Below are 18,038 nucleotides of genomic sequence, written 5' to 3'. Positions count from 1 at the left end.
TTCATTATAAATATACATTGTTTTATTGTATTTGAGTAATATTACGTGTATTTGTAAATACACATGATCTATCAAAATATAGGTCTGGCCGGTTATGCCGAACCACGATATGGCAAGGCGAAGGCATGGGCCAAAACCCCCTTGACCGTGCTTTCGTGAATTCTTAATTTTTCAAACCTTGTCGGATTGATCTGTAGGGCAAACCCTAAGACCCCGTATCAGAACCCGCACAACCTATGGACTGTGTTTTTTCGAAAAGGGTTGGTCCATGCCAAGCATCGGGCTGACACAACCCCCTGAAGATGTTCAAATTGGTATCCATATCCAGAATTGATGTCGTGTGATTCACAAATTCTTTAAGAACAGGGATTTTTTTCCTTAAAAATGTAAATAGGTTGTTTTAGGTAATAAAAATCCGACAATGTATTTATTTGCTTCCCATTCGTTAATGAACGTTGGATTTTGTTGTTTGAGTCGTAATTATTAGCCTGCCTATTTCAGAATACCACTCCAGGACAAAGAAGGAAGATTGCCCCTGTCTGTCATGCATGAATACCAAATAATATATAAAAAGGCACCTATTGCGATTTCCTTATGCAAATATAAATCTCACCGACCTCCTGTATATATTAAGTATCAGCGCTGTGTCTTATGTTTATCAAATTTATTGCAGGTTTTAATTTAATGGCTCCAGGAAAAAAAAGCAGCAGCAGCAGCAAAATGTTGAAGCCAACTGCAAAACGTGGAAAGACAGATGGTATGTCCATAGAATCCCTTCCAAAAGAGTTGATTACAATGATTCTTGCTCTCATTGCCTCAGAGTCATTGACTGATCTTTTCAATGTCAAGTTGAGTTGCAAATATCTCCTCCAATTATCAGAGGATGATTCTGTTTTCGAGAAGGCATCCGTGGATAAGTTTGATGGCTGGAATATGAAAAAGTCTCCGGATTCTTGAAGCGCTGCGAAGAAAGTGGGAACCCAGAATGGTTATTCAGACTAGGTGTGTATGAATACTTCAGCAAGTCGAATATAGATTATGGATTGAATTGCTTGAAGAGAGCTTTAGATAAAGGACATATTGAGGCGAGTTATGTTTACAGTATCATTCTTATATGTTCGGGAGACAAGTCGAAAGAATATGGGTTGAAGCTCTTAGCTTCTTTGAAGAGGTTTAGAACCCAAGAGTTTAGGGAGAAAATAAGAAAGAAATTTCGGTGGATGTGGATTCGTAATATGATAACAGTTGATATTGAAAAGGAAGAAAAATGTTTCAATGTAAGGAGGTGTGACTGTTTGAAAAATTGGAAGGGAGGACAATGGGAAGGAGAGGACGCGGCTGCTCCTTGTTGTGATCCATGCTTTTGTTACCGTGAAGTTAAGTTTTTCTACGAATTGATATGGAGTAAATATCAATTCAAATAGTGATAGGTTATTAGTTTTTGTCATTGTTATTGTAGATCATCTAGGAATATTATTATGCCAAACACATTGTTCTTATTTTTATTATAGATCACTTAGGATGTGAAGCCAAACACATTGTAGCTCGTTTCGGTGAGCTCGGGAACTTATGATCCTGTTTAAATATAATATATATACATTTTTTAAAGTTTAAAATTTTGTATTTACTCTCTTAAAATCGTATTCGGTAATATTAAATATAGTATAAATATGTTACTTTGTAACATTATTGCTTAAGCCAAACACATTATTGCTCATTTTGGTGAGCGCCGGAAACTTATGATTTTGTTTAAATATAGTATAAATATATTTTTAAAAATTTAAAATTTTATGCTTACTCACTTAAACTTGTAACATTAAATATGTAAATAATAGATAAGTCTATAAATATGTATTTAAAACCTAAATCAGAATAAACCTCAAACTAACCGTTGGAACCCTAGCAATTAATGGTTTGACTGAGACTCAATCAAACTCGAGACATAAATACAAAATATTCAAAAAATTTTTAGCAATAACTTAATTTTTTATGTCAAACTTAAATCTCGGCTTTGGCTAACAATATCTAAATTTGTCGAATTCAAACTTTATGTATAGTTCATTAAATCAAACTTCAACTAAACAATACTCATAGGAGAGTTATATTTTTAAATTTATTATTAATTATATAACAGGTTAGTTTTGAGTTTGGAGCAAATTTAATCCCCAAATTATTAAAAAAAAAAAAACCACGGCGTTTAGTTGAGCAGATCAACTAATTTTGTTTCCTATTAATTTCTGAGATTCCGAAAAACTTCCTAATCATCAATTAAATTACAATTTTGCCGTACTAGAAACAATGCTCTACTGAACTTAATGGCCGCATAGTAATTATTTGAAAAAACTAGACTCAAAGTGAATCACTTTCCACCAAAGGGCTACGCAAAAGTCACACGTTCTTCGTTTCCACCGCCACACTGTCAGTCTCCGGAGTTTCCTAAGCGAAGACACGAAAAACATTTTCTCTGTTTTTGCTTTATAAAAGCGCCGGAAGCAAAGCCTCATTGTCATTTCTGGCTTCTCTTTTACCTTCGATTCTATTGCTTCGCGGAGTCTCCAGAGGACCTCTCATGGCTGCCGTTGCCGGATCCAACGTTGTTACCTTCAAATCCGCCGCAATTTCTGCCAAGCTTTCCGATCAAAAACTTGGTCAGTTTCGCCAATGGTCTCCTGTTCAGGCTCCATCTCGGCCTTGCGTTAGGCTTCAGTGTAGACGTGGCAGCAGCCGCTCATTCACTTCTTCTGGTACCGTTGTTCTTGTTTCTGTTATCGATGTTCTCAATGTATTGCTTAGATTTATCTAATGAAAGTGAAAATTCAACTGGTTTTATCCATGGAAGTAATGTTAAGTGTTTATTTTCTGATCTACTAGGCACTCGAGTGAGCATATTTGAAATTGATTTTAATGTGATCGAAACATGTTAATCTGAAATTTCTAATTTTGAGTGAAATTGTGTGCCAGTCTTGTAGTCACTAGTTGTCACAGATATTATAATAGTTTTTGGTATGTGAGAAATACTTATTGAATACATCAACATGATTTAAGTGTCATTGTTCTTATATCTGTTTGTGAATAAGCTATTAGTGGCAACAGAAAGGTGTGGTTTGAGTCCATTATTGATTTGTATTAACGTTGATTTGATTTGGCTGTAATTGCGTCAGCAGGAGTAAGAGCTCTGGTTGCCACTGTTGAACAAGCAAGTACTCATTCAACTCAAAATGTGGAAGCTCCTGTAGCTGTAGTTACTGGAGCCTCCAGAGGAATTGGCAGAGCAATTGCATTGTCCCTAGGGAAAGCAGGTTGCAAGGTTAGTGAATTTTTAGTTAAACCAGGCCTGTCTCATGATTCATGTGAAGGCATTTGCAAAGAGCGTTGCTTTTGTCCTCTCAATAATAAACAAGAAGTAGGACGCTTTATGATAAATCGACCACCAACTAACCTAGCATGGGTGGAGTCTGGAGTCTTGAGTAGGGGCATTCATTCAGCACCTTGAAGTATTTTCTGCATGATTCTTGTTAATGATGATATTAAGAAGTTCCTAGTGAATTATGTAAATATTTTTTCATTTACCTTTTGATTCAGCAAAAAGTGAATGCCATTGTTTTTGTCTTTAAACAGGTCCTGGTAAATTATGCTAGGTCATCAAAGGAAGCTGAAGAAGTTTGCAAAAAGGTGATTTTTTATTTTTATTCTTTGTGTCTAAGAAAAAATATATAGCTCATTATTTGGGAATAATTGTGTTTGGTTCCATGCATTTTGTCTGCTTTCATACTTCTAGAAGTGATGGGGCTTTAATTGTCAAGTTCTCTTTTGTCTTAATGTTGTCATCTAACGTTCTAAGTTCACTCTTAAAATCTATTATAATGTAACTTTTACTATTTTGAAGATGAAATTGGCAAAGTTGGTATTTCACTAAGTTTCTTGGTCTAAGTTTTTCTCTTCCTGTCCCTGTTCTTCAGTTGTTCATCTCTCAAGTTTTTCTGGCATAACTGGATCTTGTCAGATCTTCCTGCTTGACTGAAAGGACTGGTGGCAGTTTGTGTTAACAATATTTTATTTTGTAGATTGAGGCATGTGGTGGTCAGGCACTTACTTTCGGTGGGGATGTTTCAAAAGAAGATGATGTGGAATCAATGATCAAAACTGTAAACAAATATTTTCTTCGCATATCAAGTTTGTCTTAACACTTTTCTTTGATTTTGTTATTCTCACAATTGTTAATACTGCAGGCCACTGATGCATGGGGTACCATTGACATATTAATTAACAATGCAGGTTATTAGAAACACTTACCCTGTACCTTCTTAGTTAGAGATTTCAATCAGGTCTACTAAATTATTTACCATTGTTTCAGGAATCACCAGGGATACCCTGTTGATGAGAATGAAGAAATCACAATGGCAGGAGGTTATTGATCTGAATCTTACTGGTGTATTCCTCTGTACACAGGTGTGCATGTGTAATGTCTAACTACTTATCTATTGGGTGCTTAAGTTTGTTGGAACTGAGGAAGTTTATCCTTTACAGGCAGCAGCCAAAATCATGATGAAGAAGAGAAAGGTATATGGCTTGCCCCTGTTGGATTACTTATTCATTTGTTCCTCTATTAGGCTGGGATTGAATTTTGTGCTTGCAAATGAGCCAATGGAGCTATGGTGTGCTGGCTTGAGACTTTTCTTCTTTTATTCAAATTCAAGAATTACAGATGCAGAAAAACTTAAATGAATCTTTGTGAGGAATAAGTTGTGATTTACCATAAAATTTTCATCTCAGTAAATTCTGAATCTACAGGGAAGGATAATCAATATAGCATCAGTTGTTGGTCTGGTTGGGAATATTGGCCAAGCCAATTACAGTGCTGCAAAGGCAGGAGTTATTGGCCTGACAAAGACAGTTGCAAAGGAATATGCAAGCAGAAACATTAATGTGAGTAGTGTAGAGTTCTTAAGAATTGTGTTCCATTGATCAGACACATCCTGATCATTCCTGCAGCTGATACCCATGTATAAGATTTGCTTTTACTGGGTTGTGTTTTCCAGGTCAATGCTGTTGCGCCAGGATTCATTGCATCTGATATGACTGCCAAACTTGGGGAAGACATTGAGAAGAAGATCTTAGAGACAATCCCCTTAGGTGAGAGTTTTTTGGTGCAAGCTAGATTTTTTTCTGTTTAATATTCTCATTCATTCTTTGTGTGTATGTGGCCCTACATTTACTTACTGAAATGTACATGGTGCATTATTTTACTGGATTTAAAGTTTTATTCTCTTAATTGAACTTGACAATCTTTATCATTCATCATGAGTAGTGGATGCCAATCGTGCAATTTATTGGAAGACACCAATTTTGCTGGTTCTTGATAGTATTCATATAAAATACATTTCTGTAGTTCTTATGGTGAACTGTTTCAGTATTTGTTAAGTTGAACAGAATAATAACAAAATAATTCAAAATTTAAAAAATGTTGAGCAAAATAAAAAAGGAGAACTTGTAATCATGATCATCACTAATATTTATTCTGCATTCAGGAAGATATGGCCAACCAGATGAAGTTGCTGGACTGGTAGAATTCTTGGCCCTCAACCCAGCTGCTGGTTACATGACTGGACAGGTATAAAATTTATTTTATTATGTTGTCTTATTTTACTCTAAAATTCATTTGGCGACCTTCATGGGTTTCGCTGTCACAAGGGCTACAAGTACTATTGATTAATCTATTTCTTACCATTACTAGGACATCTTTTGTGCATGATATGGCTTGTCTTGTTTGTGAACTGGTTCTAAATCATGGACTTCTCCAATGAAAAACTTTAAATTATTGTGTAACAGGAATTGTTTCACATAAAGAGAAATGCACCTTAATTTTTAGCAGTTCTTTGTTTCGACTTTTCTTGAAATTTCGCCATTCATTTTACAGGCCTTCTCATAGGCAAACTCTTTTTTGTCATTTATTTTACCTTCACCCTGTGTCATGCCCTGGTTGCTCAGTTTGATACTGTTTTCATGCAGGTGCTCACCATCGATGGGGGAATGGTTATGTAGGTCAATTGCACACCGCTTCTGGTTAAGTTTCAGAGTTTAATTGCTAACTCTCAAATTACAGATCAACTGGTTAGAACTGATTTGGTGTACTCTTCATTCAGGCAGTTTTGACTTAATGTTGTTGCATAATAAACCACTCAGACAAGTTTAGAAAGAATTTTATTCAAGCATGTCACAGTCGTCGTTGTGGCTTCATTTGGCAATGGGGAAATGTAGTTTTTGGGATGATTCATACTGCTATCTTATTCACTTTGTTAGATTCCAAAATGCAATTCATGCTGTCATGTCATATCAAGGATGGCATTTCTGGAAGTTGCTTGTTTGTCTTAAGGTGGATGTCTTGTTTAAGAATAGATAAATAATGTGCATTTCTCCTATGCAGACTAGGGCATGGGCTGGCTCGAATCTATAATGACTAGTTCAAGTTTATTCAAACTGATCTAAAATATTATTAGAGAGTTGTTGACAAAATGAATTGATCAGCAGGATAAAGTATTGTTAGTGAGGTAAATAGTTTTACTAATAAGATAAATGATATTGTTAGAGAAAGATTTGAATTGAACTTAAATCAAATTATTGAGTTGATGTTTTAATTGAATTTTGACTCAAATCAAATTGAGTACAGAACTATCCAGCCGTAATGGAGATGGAGAAATGATGATTTGTTTGCATCTCATGAGCTATTAATATTCATTAAAATTGAAATAATTTGTGGATTATTTGGTCATATTACTTTTTTGTGATGGTGACGAAAATAAAATACAGGTTTTAGACTAATACAACTGAAAAAAGACATCACTGATCAGCTTGGATTTTTTATCTGTCTGTCGCTGATGGACTTAGATATCGCCGTTTTGTTAAAGATACTATTGGATTATATTTGAAAATAATTTTATTTTTTACGCTAAGTTTGTACGTAAAGACAGCTTAGACGGAGCTGCTGAAAAAAATCCGAATATTCTGGTGAACAAAATAAAAAAATATAAAAATATAAAAATATCGCGTTCACGTTTCACTTTACTTATGTTATACTTGAAGCATCAATCTTCTCCACCAATCGTCTCCTTTCTCTTTAATCAAACGCCTGTCTTTCTTATGTTATACTTGATATTTGCTTATGAAATTTGTATCTGATAATAAATTATCCTTTCTCTTCTCTCAAAGCTTCAACTGCTGTATAATTTTTTGAATTTTCTCCTCTCCCTAGGTCAGTACTTCCTCCTGCAGCGGCTTTCCATGGCAGCCGTTTTTTTATGTGGCCCAACTGCCCCATCGTTCTTCATCCTCTTTTCTTTTGTTTATCTCTTGGCTTACTTTTTAATCTTCCGCAGTTGGGGTCCGAAACAACGAGCAGCAGCTTCAAGTTGCTTCCTCTCTCTAGCTCATGGCACACCTGCTGTTGTCATCGCCACCTCTGCCATACTAAGCACTCAAACAAACTTCCGAAATTTAGCTTCTCCAAACACCACTTCTCAGAACACTGTTCTTGAATTCAGCATCGGTTACTTCTTAATGGACCTTCTTCACTACTTAATCTTCGAGCCTCGTGATATTCTCTTCATTCTCCACCATTTAGTTACCCTATACGTAATTGTCACTTGTCGTTACATGGTTCGTCACGGGGCATTTGCAATTCTCATACTTCTTATTCTAGCTGAAATTACGAGTCCCTTTCAGAATGTATGGAGTCTTGCAAGGTTCCGGAAAGCTGAAGTAGCTGCTTTCGCAAAATTGTATGAAATTTTATCTCTGCCATTTTATGTATTCTATTCTGTGGTTAGAGGGGTTCTTGGACCTCTGTTTGTGTACAAGATGGGGGTGTTTTACATTAGTGGGGCAGCTGATGGTCTGATTCCAAAGTGGGCGTGGGTTTCTTGGATGATTGTAACCATCAGTGCCATTGCGCTTAGCATTTTGTGGATTCTTAATCATTGGATGGATTGGTACCGGGAAAAGAGTAACAGAGCTGCAAAGAAAGTGAAGTAGAATTTAAGACACCTTCCTGAAACCCTGTAGCCAAGGAGCTTGCTATCAGCTCAAACATGTAGTTGAGTATTAACTGTACAAATAATTCAATATGTTAATATGTAACTGAATGATTTATCATATAATAATTCATCAATTTGTCTGTACCATTCCTCTGTATTATATTTAATACACAGAAATATATTCAGGTGTCCTTTATGTAGACATGTACCTGACAGGTTTTTAATTCTGACTCCATGTTGTTACTTGGCTCTTCTAATGCAGAGTATCATTACAGGCACCAAAGAAGTAAATTGAATGATGGTGTTTGGTCTTGGAGTAGCTCAAATAATTATAATATGCTGTATAATTTATAATCAATCAAATGTTAGCAGAAGCATGAGTACAGGTCCCCCTCTCATGATTAAAATGTGGCAATATTCTGGTTTGGTTTGGTGTATTTCTACCTGCACGCCCCACACCACCCTTGTTTGAAACATAGAAGCATGTATTGAAATAGGGCCAATTAATTATATGCCAATAATTGAAGCATTCATCATGTCAGGACTTCCATGGTAGTTAAGCTCTGCAAAGGTACCTCCACCTTCTCCCTTGGCCAGTCTTCCTGGATTTATGCAGATGCACTTCTTTTGCTCTTCCCCTTCATTTCCTCCAAGGGACAACACCTGTGCTTCAACAAGGGAATTAAATTACATATCTGACTACACAAAAAGCCGTATGTTCCTTCTTCAAAATGAAGTCAGAGCTGAGAGAGATTGAGGTACTTTGCTCAAATACTAACCTTAACAAAGTATTTCATGTCTGAAGGTAGAATAATAATTTCTGGAATTGAAGTGACATTAAGAGCTTCAGGAGCAAGTGAAAAATCCAATGGAATGCCTTCTGCCGGTGGATATAAAGGATAAAAGCTGTTTTGAAATTCAAAGGTTAGTTAAAACACTTGGAATAACTCTAGCCGTAGGAACCATCAGTAATATGAGAACATAAATTTCCACAGAGATAAAAAATAGTAAGACATGCCTTCGCTGGTTAAGAACATGGTTTGCCAGCCTACTCATTCGATCACTATTTGTTCCATCTTTGGGAATTCTGGACATCTCCTCTCCACTAAGCTGTTTAAGGATATCCACAGTACAACAACCTACTTTGACCTGTAACCCCAAGCCATTAATGGAAAATACTCATTATTATTATCAATATCCAGATAGCCTTTAAAAATGCAACCAGAACCAGTACAGATCTGAGTCACTACAAATAATGTAAATTAAGGTTTCGGAACATGATAACTGTTATTACCTGATTTGCTTCGAACATTCCTGGATTTGTAATACTGGTTATCTGGACAGCAACCACATAAGATTTGAGAATATAAGAAATGGGAAATGACCTGGAAGTATCCACAATTTCAAAGAACTGAGTATGAAATCACATACCTGATATTTGAGATCAGGTGGATGAATATCAAAAGCAGGCTGCATAACGTATTATTTCAATATCAATATTGCATATAAAATACTATTCCAATAAACTAAAATAAAAAAGAGAGAATATGATATATTTATATTTTATTCTTTACTCTTCAATATGATCACCTGAGGGAAAACGAAGTCATGATTAGAATCCCGAATAGATGGCACAAGAATTACGCGTACTTCAGAACCCATATACTCCACATAATCTTGCAACTGAATAATACAAAACAGAGAATGAGATTAAACAAACATAAATCGTCTTTTCCTAAATCAAATACACCATCATTCTTTTGCAAATACCCTTCTGAGAATTTCCAGGTGAAATACTTCATCATAGCTCGTGTCTATAGTTCCTTTCTTAATGTGTGAATGCTCAGCATCAACAAATGGGCCCAACTGAAGAAAGTCAGTAAGACATAAGGCTAAATTTCTGTAGTAAGTCAATACAGCAATATTCTTTAGACAGTCTATCATTTAATTAATGATGAATTCATACCAGCATAAGCAGCTGTGGTTGCTTTCTTCTTGCATATGCCAGCAGTTCCTTCAGAGGTTCGAAAAAAAGGTTGTCTGTTGTGGTAAAAGGGCCTGATGCAATGATCTATGTCAAAAAAAAAAAAAAAAAAACTGTTAAGTATCCGCAAGGCTAACATTAAAGAGAACCATGTTTCAGTTGATTTTTTTTTTTTTTTTTGTTGCTAAAAGCTTAAAACTCAAACCCCACTAGGCAGGCTGCCAGAAAACTCTGCCTTAGTAGTGAAAAATGATCTGTCAGACAATGATTTCATACATTTTCAGGACTGTCTTCAAAACCCTACACTTTGAAAGGGCCCTGAACACACTGATCTTATCATTCCTAAACATTTCTACATAGTCATAAACTTATCATTTAGTCTTAAATTCTTCAAATTCTAAGAGCTCTAATCTTGTTTGTTTTAGGCATGTTAACATGCATTTATGGAAAAGCCAAACATGACAACAGTAGATGAAGTGACATTTACAGTTTAGCATGAAAAAACAGCATTATTTCAATATGTTAATGAAATAGAGGACAAGCTAGCATACCATTGATATTTCTTTCGCCTCCAAGGTCAAATCAGTTGATTGTATCTCCTCATCTAAAGCTTGCTTCTTTGCTGGATGCAAACTGACATCCACAGCAGCAGGAAAAGGAATAGAATCTACCAGTTTGGATGCAATAAAACAGTGTCCACTTGGGTTATGCCCCTCAACGCCTACAACCTGTTGAAATACAATTTCTTCAATTTAATTTAGAATTTCCAAAGATGGATCAAGTTCTATATCTTAATTAGTTTTTACCTGGCCAGGGAAGAGGGAAAACTGACCCAATTTATGTAAGTCTAGACGAATGCGCTGTCCTCCAGAGTGTTCAACACTGCCAAAACACAACAATACCTACTTAGGCCTGTACATCTAAATATGATACTGTAAGTCCTTTTTATCATGTGGCCAAAAACCTTACCTGCTTTGTAGCAAGACGGACTTGTCATTCAACTGACCCTCCCCATCACAACAGATCATTCCAACAGCAAATACTCCTCTCTGAAGCAATAAATTTTATTAGATGCATAGAGCTTTATATAGCATGCACCAAATAAAAAGAGAGAGAGAACCATTGATGCAGCATAAATACTACCTGTGAAGCAACTGTTGGGTCTGTTGGTTCCTCATACAAGCCAGAGGCAACAAGTGCATTTGAATGCTTTCTAATGCGATTTTCAAGAGCATTAAACTACATAGCCAAGAAACTGTGTAAATGCAATACATATATGAAGGTAAAAGGAAAAAAAATTGTTTTAATATCCATAAGAAGCATCAAATACCCTGTCTTCAATTCTATCATACATGAACCTGCAGCCTGGTTCTGGTCCTGATCCTTGAATGATCAAGGAACATTGCTTGTGGGGTCGAACCCTTTTAATGATGTCATCCTCAGTGTTCTCATGATCATTTTCAATACTTCTATTCTCTGTATCGGGCAGATTATTGATGTTGAATTTAACCACAAATTTATCTGTCCGTTGCCCAAAGGGTGTCACATGTTTTGACGGTTTCCCAGAAGAATAACCTCTCCCATTAGCTTTATGTGTTGAATCTAATGGTTCTGAATAGAACTTGTAAGACTTTTCTGTAGGAGTTCCCAAAATATCTTCTGTTATATGCTCATCGTCATCATTCAAAATCCTACATAATAGGTCCATCATTCTTTCACATTATAGGAAATTAACTGAGAAGAACTCAAATCTGCAAATAACTGCTGTTCACTAAAAGAGCTGCGCAATCTTGGCTATGACAACCCAATAACAAAAGTGAAATTATTCATAATACAAATTCAAAGCTCCAAATTTCTGAAGAACAAGAAGTTGAATACATTTGTCAACTAAATAGAATGCAAAGTTTGTGTATTTCATATCACCTAATTCATTCCTCAGACATCCACAAAATATTCACACAGATAGACAAATTAACAAACAAACCAAGTAAAATAATTGCACAAACTGCTCACATGTCCACATCTTTACTTGAGTAGATATGCAAACTGGGTTCCTCTTTAATGACAGCTTCTTTCTGCTCATTTTGCAAATGCAGCATGAAACCATCCATTTCAGCATTATTAACCGTGGATCCATCCAATTGCCTGCCCAAAATCAACCCATTAAACGACCACTACACATGAAAATTTCGTCCTTACAATAATCAAAACACATTAAAGTTATAAGAAACAAGAATCCATGTCCCACATTTATTTTGTTCAATTTTAAAGTTCACAACATTTGACCAAATTAAGATAATTTTTAGATAGTAAAATAAAATTATAGGGAAAAAAATAAAGATTACCGGTTAAGATAATAAACCTCCCAGCTTGAGACGAGATCAGAGGGCTTTAAGCCGTAATTTACACAGAAAGTAAGGCCTAGAACAAGAATAGAAGAATCGGCTTTAGTTTTTGCAAGTACGAAAGAAACTCGATGAAATAAAGGAAAAAAAAAGTTACATTTCTTGAGGACTTCTTCCTCCTCTTCGAAATCGAAATTGTTCCTTTGGAATTCTGCTTTGATTTCGTCCTCCATGTCGCTACAGTAACGCCATCTCTCTCACTCTAGGGTTTCTCTATCTTCAACTTGAGAACTCCACCCAGAGATGGCGGGAAGATTTATAAGGTCACAGTGTTTTTGGCGGGTTTACTTAACATTATAACATTACTATTATACCCTTTCACTCTACTCATATAGCGGATATATCCTAGTAGAATATATAGACTCGTGGATATAACAAAATGATGAGATGTTATTGAAATCCAGACAAAAATTTGCAACAGTCAATTTCAGACAGGTTAACCATAAATGGTGCGTTTGGTTAAGGGTTTTTAAGATTACTTTAATAATTTATATTTTATTTTTTTGTTTGATTTATTAGTAATAAAATATTACAGTAATCTTCTATTATCAATACTGACGTGACAGATAATATAGATAGTAATCTGATTACCACCTTCACCTTAGGTATTTAAAGATTACTGGGGTAATCTTGAGTTTATTATAGAAAAATTATTATTTATTAATTTTTTGAGATAAAAATAAATTTATTTTTAATTAATATGACAAATAATATAAACAATATTTAAAAATAATTATATTCAAAGACATTTAAGTAAAATAATTTATTAGTAATATTTTATTACCTTTAACCAAACACAATAATTATTTATACCTATCAAATTTTATTAAACATAGTAATCATTTATACCCAGTAATCTTCTAAGTAATCTATCTTTAAGGTAATCTTTCTATTTTAGTAATTAAATATTACCCAAACCAAACACCCCCAAAAAGTCATGAAGGCACGAGTGCACGACCTTGTGCGTTATCGGTCATGCCCTAGCCCTTGACTCTGTGATAGATTAACGTGATGAGTCATGTCAAATTAGGTATGACCTAATTTAACTTATAGACATGTTTAAATCTAACTGAACACATTATTTATCTGTAATTGTAAACATTGGTTTTGTGATAGATCGACATGATGAGTCATATCAAATTAAGTATGATCTAGTTCAACTTGTAGACATATTTAAATTGAATTGAATATATTATTTATTTGTAATTGTAAACATATAATATATTATTATAAGACGTTTGGTTCGAGAAATATTTTATTATTAAAATTGAAATTTACCTTAAAAAATAAATTACTTTGAAGGTCGTTAAGTATAAATTTTTTATTATGTTTGGTTATATTTAATAAAATTGATATATATAAATAATTATTGTACTTGATTAGAATTAATAAAAAATATTAATATATTTTTTATTTATTATACGAAAGATTAAGAGGTATTTTTTGTATTATTTATTATTTTAATTAAAAATTGAGGGTAATTTTATTTTAAAATTTTAATAAGCAAGAACAAAATAGAAATAATAATTAAGATTATCATGATAATTTTTTAATATTTAAGATGAAGTTGATAATCAGATTATCTCTTATATTATCTGTCACATTACTATCGATAATGAAAGATTATCGAAATCTTTTATTATTTTATAAACAAAATAAAGTAATGAAAATAATAAAAAATTAATTACTAAGATAATTTTTAAATCTTTCAATCAAATACACGGATCCTAAGAGTCACATTTCCATTCATTTATTTTGTAACTTTTGATGCTCAAACTTGACAACTTCTTAATACTGAATTGAGTATCTTGTGCTATGTTTTTTTTCGTATTTCGTATCGGACTTTCATTCGATGTAGCCCAATTGATATGACTATAACAACTTCTTAATAAATATAAAAATGTGTGCTACTAAATCAATTTTGATAAAAATAATTCAAATATTATATTTAATGATTACTTTAATATAATTACTTAAAATATCATTTTAATAACTACTCATACAAACCTGGATGGTAGAGACCCGGACTGACCCCTTGACCGAGTCAAAGTCCCCAGTCGCCATACGAAAACATTGGTTAGAAGTAGAGATGAATAAGGAAGCTTTATTGTTGATGTTAAATTGATAGGGTACAAAGTAGTGAAAGAAGGAGGGCTCTGGATTCTGGAATGTTATTTGACAGATGACTAGGTAGGTGTCAACATACATACACTTTCAGTAAAATTATTATTGACTCAAGCTATAAAATTCTCCACTTAGCAAGTCTCGTGTACAGTACAGCCAATTCTGCCTCAACCCAACGTTTTCCTCATCTTCATCTACTGAAAGCAGCTTCATCTCTTCCATCCCACCTCGCAATTTATGAGAAAAATTCATAGTTTTTGGCAGAAATGATCAATGATCTTAGCCCACCAATGGGTGACAGAATCATCAACAGAAGCCCCAGAATTATGCAGATCTGAACACACAATGCAGATACGTTTATATTTCAGTTTAAGCCTGAAAACAAGCTTTTTTTAATGTGAGACAAGGTCTAGGGAAGATTACCCAGTTTATGATCCAAGACAAGCTAAATCTCTTTGGTTTGCAAATGGCAAGCCACATGATGCAGGGAAGCTGAGAAAGACACAACAGAATACAGAATTTTAACTGATAGTGTCAAGGATTATAGCTGGAGAATGGAAATGTGTAAGGCAATGCTTACAAAATATGTTGTTGGGGCGAAAGCAAATCCTCCAAAGAATCCCAGCAACGAACCAAAGAAAGGAACACATATACCCACTATCATTGTAAACGCTGAATCAACAAAGATTAAACGATTTCTTCTGTTAGTATCAATTTAAACTCGGCATTCTGAGTCATTGTTTTCAAATCTGGACCGACCCTTTCTTTCCGTCCGGCGACGGTTTGACTGATGACAAATTATATAAACATTAAAACAATATTCATCCCAATATAGTTGTGGGATGATGATATGTGATGTATATTCCTTTTCAAATGGAATGCGATTGCAAAATTTTACACAATTAAACTATAAACACATAGTTTTAAGTATTCAATTAAATACCTTAATGATAGATATGATAGATTTATGAATCATTTGATTGAAACACAAGTAAAAAATCTCTAATCACTAATTAGACTTCAAACATTGACATAAGCAAAATTGACTGTTAGATTTGGGTTAAACCTATATCTATCTGATTGGTTTGGTCTGAGTTTTAAAACAATGGAATGAATTCTTGAGAGAGAAAACAGAGAGGTTTGGTATGCACTTACCAACATATGTAGTTCGGGTAACAAGGCGAAGAAAGAAGGAAGGTGAGAAGCGCAACTTCTTCACCAGGAAAGTTTCAAGCATATCGAACACTGGAATTGCATATATCTGCAACTTCCGTAGAATAGGAGAAACTAATGTTAAAACTTTTCCGAAACAATTTCAGATATAAAACAAGAAAGATGATGAGGACTAGACTGGCTGTTGAATTAGATTAGAACCTGGTAGCTTCCAATGACATGGACAACAACAAACATGTTAGCTAGAGCAATAAGCCAAGCGGGTTTCTCCAGGGTGATGAGGATGTTATCATCCACAGTGTTTCCGAAAATGTAGAAACCAACAATGGCGACTGGGAAGTAACACAAAGCTACAACAATATATGCAACAACAACTCCTTTCCACATTGGTCCCTTTGATGGCTTCTCAGGCGTTGAGGGAATTGTTGCTTGGATCTCCAGAACCACATTATGTCCTGCATATGCAAAAGCTACTTCTCCCAATCCGCTGAAGAAGTCGAAGACAACTCCTGTGTTGGTTTTTGCCTTGTATGAATAGTCCACATCCGGCTTCACCCCTTTGCCCAGTGCAGCGGTCCAAGCTATTGTTGAGTAACTACAAACAAGTTAACCATGGATGAATAAATCATAAGGAATAGATACAAATTAAGTCAAGTTTATACACACCTTAACTGGAGTTTGATTCAAATAAAAAATAATTCGATTTAAGTTTATGTCTTGAATCCATAATTTGGATTTGTAGTTTGAATTTGTGACTCATTTATAAAATATTATTATTTTATAGGTAAAACAACATTGTTTTAACAATTAGTTGATGTAATACAAATCGAATAAAGAGTCAAGTTCAAACTGAATTGAACTACTCTGAGCTCATGAGTCGAATCAAACTAAACTTCTTTTAGTTTAAGTTTGATTTAGTTTAAAAAACGAGTTAACCTTTTTAATTCGAATTCGGTTTAAATTCAAGCTAATTGAATTTAAAGTAAATTAAATTGAGCCGGGTTTTAAGACTGAACCAACTTGGTTTGGATCAAACCCTAATCATAATGCATATATAATATCTCTGTTTAATGGTTAAATCTATTTTTTATATATTATCTGTTTTAGACATACAATTTATATTTACGTGGGATTTGCATTCATTCACCCTTCAATAAGCTCTCCGTTTTATAAATATAGCATGTCATGCTTTTGTTTTGAGCCCATAAATTCCAATAGCCCGGCTTAATGTACCTTAAAGACATGACTGCAGCTGCGAGTGAAACGACAGAAATGGAGTTGAAGTTAGGGAGATGAGATAGAACAAAGTGGACAGAAGCAAATATGACGATGAAGTAAGAGGACTTGATCGGTTTGCAGCTGGGGCAGACTGTGTCATGGAATTTCTGCAGAGATTTTCCTCCAGTCACCATGTACACAATGTTCACACCAACTTCCACAATAAGCTGCTGGGGCACCACTATCCACAGCCCAAGCTTTTCACCAAATGCATATTGGCCCAGTTCATGGTACCTATCAAACCTCCTTCCAGGCACCATTTCATGCATTTCAACCATTTGCCACAGCGTATACAATGTTATGATCCATGACAAAACCAGGATGGCAATTCCAGGACCCCTGCAATTAAACATAAAAATGAATCAAAAAGAAGACTGAGGAAGTTCATTATATAAATGAATATATATACCATCCAAGTTCAGCCATCGCATAAGGAAGACTGAGGACACCAGCTCCAACCATGGCGGTGACATTGTGAAATGCTGAGTACCACCATTTTGCATTCCTGGAGGAGGTGATAGGAAGCCAGTCATCGATGGCCTTCTGCTCTGGTGTTCCATCCTGCTGTGACTGATTCGCCATAATCTTTCCTCAAAAAATTTAATAAATTGAAAAAATTCAATGAAAAGAAAAATAAAGCTACTCGATTAGACAGCCTCAGTCACAGAAGGATGTAACATTAGAACAGTATATCCTACGACCACAATATATAGATAGGGCAATGATTAAAGAGTCTGACATCGGCCATTAATAGCGTTTAAGTGCTAGTTTTCTGTTTTCTGTTGAAGCAAACTTTTGGGTTGTTTCTGTTAGTTTCAGCTGTTACTCTTCTATTATTATTAAGTGATTGTTGAAACTGGGACAACCGTTCGTTGACAGAATGGCTTCTGTTATTTCTGAAGCATAAGGCCATGTTTTTCCACCAAAAACAGATTCAAGCTTTTGACTTTGGTGGATATGGTGTGCCCAGATTCCAAGGAACACTACCAGAAATTTTCTTTTTCGTATTGACTACTATCAGGGGAAAAAAAATATTGCTTCGAT

The 18,038-nt window shown here is 34.7% G+C and overlaps 4 protein-coding genes across 5 annotated transcripts; 2 read left to right on the top strand and 2 right to left on the bottom strand.

Annotated features, from left to right (window-relative positions):
* The first annotated feature begins 2,346 nt into the window (after window positions 1-2,346).
* On the top strand, window positions 2,347-6,354 carry LOC123214923 (3-oxoacyl-[acyl-carrier-protein] reductase 4-like). 2 transcript variants are annotated; one of them, XM_044634950.1, is made up of 11 exons: window positions 2,347-2,744; window positions 3,162-3,307; window positions 3,619-3,672; window positions 4,065-4,145; window positions 4,230-4,275; window positions 4,355-4,449; window positions 4,528-4,560; window positions 4,792-4,926; window positions 5,040-5,133; window positions 5,529-5,611; window positions 6,010-6,354. In XM_044634950.1, the coding sequence occupies exons 1-11, from the start codon at window positions 2,570-2,572 to the stop codon at window positions 6,040-6,042; spliced, it is 975 nt and encodes a 324-aa protein (XP_044490885.1). In that variant the 5' UTR covers window positions 2,347-2,569; the 3' UTR covers window positions 6,043-6,354. The 2 variants fall into 2 exon arrangements, with proteins under 2 accessions (XP_044490885.1, XP_044490886.1); XM_044634951.1 differs by having other exon boundaries at window positions 2,395-2,744; window positions 3,165-3,307.
* A 570-nt stretch (window positions 6,355-6,924) lies between these two features.
* On the top strand, window positions 6,925-8,254 carry LOC123214924 (TLC domain-containing protein At5g14285-like). Its single transcript, XM_044634953.1, has one exon. The coding sequence runs from the start codon at window positions 7,279-7,281 to the stop codon at window positions 8,026-8,028; it is 750 nt and encodes a 249-aa protein (XP_044490888.1). The 5' UTR covers window positions 6,925-7,278; the 3' UTR covers window positions 8,029-8,254.
* A 93-nt stretch (window positions 8,255-8,347) lies between these two features.
* Window positions 8,348-12,675, bottom strand: LOC123214920 (DNA polymerase alpha subunit B). Its single transcript, XM_044634948.1, has 16 exons — window positions 12,517-12,675; window positions 12,360-12,435; window positions 12,028-12,159; window positions 11,345-11,705; window positions 11,158-11,253; window positions 10,984-11,063; window positions 10,821-10,896; window positions 10,566-10,742; window positions 9,997-10,101; window positions 9,801-9,896; window positions 9,621-9,713; window positions 9,462-9,500; window positions 9,325-9,366; window positions 9,049-9,179; window positions 8,810-8,936; window positions 8,348-8,693 (listed from the first exon to the last, which is right to left on the bottom strand). The coding sequence occupies exons 1-16, from the start codon at window positions 12,590-12,592 to the stop codon at window positions 8,538-8,540; spliced, it is 1,863 nt and encodes a 620-aa protein (XP_044490883.1). The 5' UTR covers window positions 12,593-12,675; the 3' UTR covers window positions 8,348-8,537.
* Window positions 12,676-14,541: 1,866 nt separating this feature from the next.
* Window positions 14,542-17,629, bottom strand: LOC123214922 (lysine histidine transporter-like 2). The gene is made up of 7 exons (XM_044634949.1): window positions 17,404-17,629; window positions 16,950-17,333; window positions 15,918-16,311; window positions 15,699-15,804; window positions 15,124-15,215; window positions 14,967-15,035; window positions 14,542-14,877 (listed from the first exon to the last, which is right to left on the bottom strand). Exons 1-7 carry the CDS (start codon window positions 17,574-17,576, stop codon window positions 14,779-14,781), a joined length of 1,317 nt encoding a protein of 438 aa, XP_044490884.1. The 5' UTR covers window positions 17,577-17,629; the 3' UTR covers window positions 14,542-14,778.
* Between the last annotated feature and the right edge of the window lie 409 nt (window positions 17,630-18,038).

This window comes from Mangifera indica, chromosome 4 (genome assembly GCF_011075055.1).
Source record: "Mangifera indica cultivar Alphonso chromosome 4, CATAS_Mindica_2.1, whole genome shotgun sequence".
Classification (NCBI taxonomy): Eukaryota; Viridiplantae; Streptophyta; class Magnoliopsida; order Sapindales; family Anacardiaceae; genus Mangifera; species Mangifera indica.
Note: the sequence above shows the minus strand (reverse complement) of the source record. Positions and strands in the feature narration are given on the sequence as shown.